General features: G+C 38.0%; 1 protein-coding gene across 1 annotated transcript in view; it reads left to right on the top strand.

Annotated features, from left to right (window-relative positions):
- The window catches only part of FAM26F (family with sequence similarity 26, member F), a 12,061-nt gene extending 11,051 nt beyond the window's left edge, over positions 1–1,010 (top strand). The window contains 1 exon segment of the mRNA XM_006878270.1: positions 870–1,010. Coding sequence (XP_006878332.1) covers positions 870–1,010 — 141 coding nt within the window.
- The last annotated feature ends 6,170 nt before the right edge of the window (positions 1,011–7,180 follow it).

Genomic DNA, 7,180 nt, shown 5'->3' with positions numbered 1-7,180 from the left:
CTCTCTCTCTCTCTCTCTCTCTCTCTCTCTCTCTCTCTCTATATATATATATATATATATATATATGAAACTAAACTTAGAAGACATTTTTTTAATGGAATATCTTCCATCAATTTAAGGGCTATTGATGTTCCAAAAACCCAGCTTGGTAAATATATTTCAGATAATCAGAGACAGTTGACCAGAAAATGTTGCTTAGCTTACTTCACAAAATTTTTTAATCACATAGTCTAAATCAATAATAGCAACTTGATGAAGCTCAAATGGGAAACATGGTCAAATTATGGAACAATTTATTTTAGTGGTCAAACAAGTAGATGGAGATTGATTAAACCAAAGTTGAGTTCATGGAGTCCAGATCATTTTGTGTTGAGGCAGTTTCAGGATACTTAAAAACACTTGGAGAGAGGGCAGCGCATAAAATCAAAAACAGATGTTTTTCCTCTTAGAAACCCAAATAATCCTAACCCCTTTCTCAGCTCCCAGCTTTGCTCAAGACTTCTTGATGTGACAGCTGTTTATATTCCACTCATATGCAATCTAAAAAGACTAAGAAACTCATATTCTTTAACTTTAAAATCTGGTTTCTACTGCCCAACTTCCTCTGCAAATGTGGGTTACAGTCACTTTTAAAATAGTCCTTTTGTTTTCATAAAATCAAAACTTTTATTCCAGATCCTCTATCTCCCCACTCCAATTTGAGATCTAACAAATTATACTTATTATAAATAGTTAGATCTAGGAAAATATGCCAAAAATATTGGCAATGAAATACAACTGACAGAGATACTTCTGGTTAAAATGATTGGGTTAAAAGTATGCATCAGTCACAATAAGAGTAAAGGATTTTTTTTTTTAATGTCATAAAGCAACTAGAGAACAGGAAAGGAGGCAAAGCATGCAATTTTTGGAATCTGGAAAACTGTTGGCGAGTGGTAATTGGCCAAACAGACCTGAGAAATCTAAATCCCAATCCAGAACTGGAGAAAGTGAAGAAGAACTATGGTTAATACAATTTGCATCATGGAACCTTTAAAGGCTAAGGAATTAACAATATCAGTCACTTCAGGAATGGAGCTGCGAGCAGAACTAAAAACAGGACTATTTAAAAAGTTGTTTGAAAAGGAATTAGCCCCATAAATCTCTGTTTCCATTCCATGTGGCTGAATAATTGCATTTTCCTTCATTGGCAGAAGATGGGAGTTTTAATTTCTAGATATGGTTTTTGAAAATGTTTCTGAACTGAGGGACACTAGACATTGTTGAAAGAGGGACACTATATCAAACAAATGGGAATTTAGTTGAAATATACACATTGAATCTTTACTTTCCTAGCTTTCTTCCCCAGTCTGACTCCCAGAATGCTGACATTTAGCCTATATGTTTCAGGAAGTTGGTCAGAACTGCCATTTACAGGTAATCTGACTGCACAAGAGAAGATACTTCAATAAATTACATACCTTGAAATTCATACCCATGTTCCTCAGTCTGTCATCCTATACTGAAGTCTACATAATCTATAAGATCATCAAATATTCTATGAGCATATCTAATGAATAGAAAAAAAGGTGAATTGAAAAGAGATGTGTATCTTCGTTGTTGTTGTCAGGTGCCATCGAGTCAGAACCGACTCATAGCGACCCGATGCACAGCAGAATGAAACAATGTCCTATCCTGGGCCAACCTCACTACCGCTGCCACATTTGAGTTCATCAATGATGCCACCTGGCTAATCCATCTCACTGGAGGTCTTCCTATTTTTCTCCGACCCTCCATCTTACCACAGACCCCTTTCTCCCTGCTAACCGTAGGGCCATATTTGGGAGGAGTTTTACGTTGTGTGCATGTTCAGTAAAGGGCTGTCATTTTGAGGAATTAAGGAATGGGTAGTGGTACATGTCCAACAACTGGCTGGTGAGCACCCTCTTCTTCCTTTCTGCATTGCAGTTCTCACAGACATGAAAGTTTCATTTGAAGTTTGACTCCCACCCCACTGCAATAACTGAACAACAAGACCACATCAGAAAGGTTTGGAAAAGTCTTTAAGGAAATAAACTGGTAGGAAATTTAATGAATTTGAAAGTACTGAGAGGAGATTTACAGAAGTGAGAGAAGAGTTTGGGGATTAGGGATAAGAATATAGGAAGCTAAGAAAATGCATCAAACATTTCATTCTTAACTGTAGAGAAACCCAGAAGTTGTGTATAAAGAGAAATCTATGATGCCCCAGTGGTCAATAGAGTTCACACAATTAGGTAATATGAACACTGCATATTGCTCTACCTCTATTACAATACTTACATACTAGGAAGAAGGAAGGCCAGGAAGTAAGCAGATGGGTGTGGTTGGGGTGAGGCTGTGTGAGATAAAGCCACATATTTCCTATGAAGGTGTTTAAAAAAAAAAAAAAAAAAAAAAAAGGCCTCAAACTGAAAAAAATCAAGAAAGAGCTTTATAAACATGTTTTATAAAGATATGCAGTACATACAAGAAGGAACAGTTATACAAAGGAGAAAGAAGGTGCTACTGGGAAACAGGAAATTGTGGCAGAAGGTGGAAGTGGTGGAGGTCAGAGTAAGGAGGTATGTGGGTGACTTACACTCTGTGAAGACAGTTTAATTCTTTATTTTCATGGATACATTTTTAAAAAGAAAAGAGAACTACTAAAATAATCACAAAAATACATGGAGGACACCTATGAATATTGTCCAATGGGCTTTTGCAATGCCTTTCTCTGCCAGTGGTCTCCAACACATGATCCTTATATCTACAAAGAGGGTTATCTACATATTAACTTCTGCTTAAGATCTTATGGTGATTTCTGAATATGTTCAAAATAATACTTTGACTGAAAAGCACCATGTCCTTTATTTTAATCTTTCCTTTGCAACACCACTCCAAAGAAATTTAAAATAACAGCCAGTTTGATTTCATCAATAATTATTAAGTGGTCCTGTTGTGGTACTGTGGGATAAAGCACTGGACCACATGGTCTGTTAGAATCACAAGTTTGGTGGTTCAAACTCACCAGTTATTCCTTGGAAACCTTATACAGGGTCACTATGGTCTGAATCAACCTAACAGCACTTAACAACAACAACAATCTCGGGAGGAACCTGTGTCTTAGTTATCTAGCGCTGCTATAACAGAAATAGCACAAGTGGAAGGTTTTAACAAACAGAAACTTAGTCTTTCACAGTTTCTGAGATTAGAATTCAAGTCAGTCCTAAATCAGGGCAGCAGCTATGAGAGGTCTTTCTCTTTGCCAGCTCTAGGGGAAGATCTTTGTCACTTTTCAACATGTATGGGCCCAGTGTTCCTTGGATATCTCCATGTGTCTTGGCATCAATCTTCCCCTTGTTCTAGGAGATTTTCAGCACAGGGACCCCAGGGCTAAAGGACGTACTCAGCTCCTGGTTCATCTTTCTTGGTGGTACTGAAGTCCCTCTTTCTCTGCGTGTGTCTCTCACCTTTTATCTCCTTCAGAAAAATATGTGATGCAGGCCATACCCCAGGGAAACTCCTCTTACATTGGACCAGGTCTGTGATGTGAGTAAGGGTATTGCATCCCACTCTAAGTCCCTTACCTCAGATTAGGGCTGATCATATCATCAGAGTTAATTACATCATTGTATAGAGCATAGTGGTTACGAATCAAGCTGTGAATCACGAGGTTAGCAGTTCGAAACTACCAGCCATTCCAAGGAAGAAAGATGAGGCTTTCTGCTCCTGTAAAGATTTACAGCCTCAGAAACCCTGTACAGGGTCGCTATGAGTCGGAACCAACTCCACGGTACATAACAACAACAACAACAACATAGCTACTATAGTGCATCATTCATAACTGCCAAACCACTGAAAATCATGGCTCAGCCTTTGAGGGGACATAATCCAATTTATGACAATCTGAAATCAAATAATTACCATAATTCAATGAAATGTGTACAAAGATTAACATATGTACTTACCAGAGAAATGGCACAGGGTGGGGAGTGGTAATTTGCCTAGAAGCTGCCTCATTGACAAAGTAAGGAGTGATTAGAGAAGGTTTCAAAGAAGGTGAGACCAGAAGTTTTTGAAAGAAGGCATTTATACTAAGTATACTAGCAGGGGAAGAACATACAGGAAGAAGAAACAGCATGGGGAAGACATAGAGGCATGAGCACTGTATTCAGGAGCCAAATTCCTTCAGCATTGTCTCAGCACTGATGTAAGGGCTGGTCACAGAAGACCTTATTTGTCATTTTTAGACAATGGAGAGACAGTCAAGAACATGAGGATACTGTGGCACTGTGGAATAAAGCACTGGACCACAAGATGGTTGTAAAACCCATGTGGGAGCCATGTGTGACATCCCCTAGCTTCACAAAGGGGAAAGAGAATCAAATTCAAAATCAGCTCCAGGCTGATGTCTATGAAACCAAGGTCAGATATACTTCCACCTACAATCTTCTCTACCCTATTCTGACACCAACCATTCCTCCCCCAGCACTCTCTGCTTCACATCTGGGTTCCATAATCCATTGCAATGGCCACACAGAGCTCATAAAAAGACTCTTGATTGTGGGGTTTATTAGGGAAGTGAAAAGGGTCAAAACCAGGACACAGCAGGTCTCTCCAGTCAGGAATGCCTCATTTTTGTCTTCTGTCTCTCAGCAATGTAACCTGCGTGGGCAAGTGACACAAATCTCTTTTAGCCAGGCTGTGAATGCCCGAAGGGCACATTCTGCAAGCCAGTGTCCTGCCTATAAGCACTGAGCTTTACTCAATCCACAGGCCTAGAGCTGGAAGCTATTCTGTCTCTCCATGCCATCACCTCTGCTGTTGTCTCTGCTATTGTCTCTGCTGTCGCCTCTTGATGTCTCATGCTCCACTCATGCTCTTCCTTCTTGATGGCCCTGGAATCTTCCATTTCTGCTTCTGAGATGGCTCCTTTGAAGCATAGGCAGAGGGTTGAAACTAACCAATCTCCAGCCTTACAGTCTTATATTCCTTATTTTTATGGACCCATCTAATCGCTTGGTGGGAATTAAGACGATGTTAGATAGAAAAGCTGTATCAAGTAAATTTAAGGCACCACAGTCAGATTGAACCACAAGGTCAGCAGTTCAAACTTACCAGCTGCTCCTTGGAGACCCCATTTAGGGTTGCTATGAGTTGGAACCTACTCGATGGCACTGAATAACCATAATAATCAAATATAGATGGATAATTCTGGTGAAGTTTCTTTTATAAACTTTATATTACAAAAACTATATAATCAGAGAAAAATAAAGACAATTGTATAGCGAACCACAGTAGACCTAGATTTAACAATTGTTAATGTTTTAAAATCATCTTTGTGAGGGGAAATTTCAAGAATAAATAGAAGTAGAGCTCATAATATAAGTAAATTTCAACAATTGTCAATTCATTGTCAGTCTTATCTACACTCCAACATACTTCTCTCCATTCCCAGATTATTTTGAGACATATCCCAAACACCATATTATTTAATCTGTAAATATTTAGATATGTATCTCAAAAAGAAAAAGCTATTTTAAAAACATTGTTGTTGTTGTTGTTGTTGTTAAGTGCCATCGAGTCGGTTCCGACCCATAGCGACCCTGTACAGGGTTTCCAGGGGTGTAAATCTTTATGGGAGTAGAAAACCTCATCTTTCTCCCGTGGAGCGGCTGGTAGTTTCGAACCGCTGACCGATTCGTAACCACTACGCTACCAGAGCTCCTTAGCTCCCCCAAAAAACAAACAAACAACAACAAAAAAAACATAGTCCAAATAACACCATCACATTTCAGAAGTAACAATAATCCTTTAATATCACCAAATAGCCAGTCATTCTCCTGCTTTCCTTATAAGTGTGTTATCTGTTTGAACTGGAACTCAAGTAAGTCCATATACTGCATCAGTTGAAATGTTTAAGTGTCTTTTATACTATAGGTTTGATATTTCTCTGTATCTCTGACTTTCTTTTTTAATTTATATATTATATAAATTGGGTTATATGTCCTGCAGAATTTCACAATCGGATCCTGTAGGCTGCATAATCATGGTCCTGGTATCGCATTGTGGGTTAATGCACTGGATTGCAAGGTTAGTTTGAACTGCATGGTTGGTGGTTCAAACTCACTAGCCATTCCTCGGAAACCCTATACAGGATAGTTATGAGTTGGAACTGATTTGAAGGCACTTAACAACAACAACATATTCATGGTACCATTTTACGTGGTACTTCTAGCTCTCACAGCTTCCTTGATATCTATCAACTTTAATAAAATATTCTAGGCTCATCTTTCCTATTTCAGACCTAGAGTCAGCCAATACTCCAAGAAGACCTGGCTCCTTTTTGTAAAAGCTGGTACTTAAGAACACACTCTGGCCATAAGAAATGTTTATGCTTCTGGGTTGGTCACTCTGTCTAGATCCTTTCAAATAACACATTTGGAATTTTTTTCTTTTAAAGATCAAAATACATTATGAGCTCATACTACTAATTCAAATTCTAGGCTAAAAGATGTTTTTGTTGTTTTTTTTTAACTTGACTTTATAGAATTTACCTTTCAATCTCCTTTTTCACATTACAAAATCCCAGTTCTTAATAACACCAACATAGTTACAATTTTTCCTTATAGCACAACACACACACACACAGAAGGCTTAGAAGAATAATGAAACCAATGCTGTCATAATCCTGGAGCAGTCCAGGGATTTTGTTTGTTTGATTCTTTTTCGTTCATGTTTGCTTCACTAAGAATATGCAGTCAAGTGATTGTGCGCTTCTCTACGTATCATATACTAACTCAACATGCAGGTGGGCTCATCTATTTAATTTCCCTTTCAATGGTTAATATTTGCCTTTAATTTTGTATGTTTGATTAATTATGAAAAATGATAATTGTGGTTCCAAAGTCAAATGATCAGAACAAGATATGTTTACCATCTCTATTCCTTGCTTTTACCCTGTCTCCTTCCTTCAAAGAATGATCTTTTCCTTAATAATTTTCATTTTAATACTGTTGGATTAGTTGTACACATTTGAAACATGTAACATATGTATATATTTATTTGTTACCCCACACACTCTTTCTTCAAGTTGACATTTTTGCTCTTCAATACTTTAAAAAGGTCTTGTGCAGCAGATTTTCCTAATGCAATACTTCATTTGATTTCTTGACTGCTG

This window comes from Chrysochloris asiatica, unplaced genomic scaffold (assembly GCF_000296735.1).
Source record: "Chrysochloris asiatica unplaced genomic scaffold, ChrAsi1.0 scaffold00027, whole genome shotgun sequence".
NCBI classification, from domain to species: Eukaryota; Metazoa; Chordata; class Mammalia; order Afrosoricida; family Chrysochloridae; genus Chrysochloris; species Chrysochloris asiatica.
Note: the sequence above shows the minus strand (reverse complement) of the source record. Positions and strands in the feature narration are given on the sequence as shown.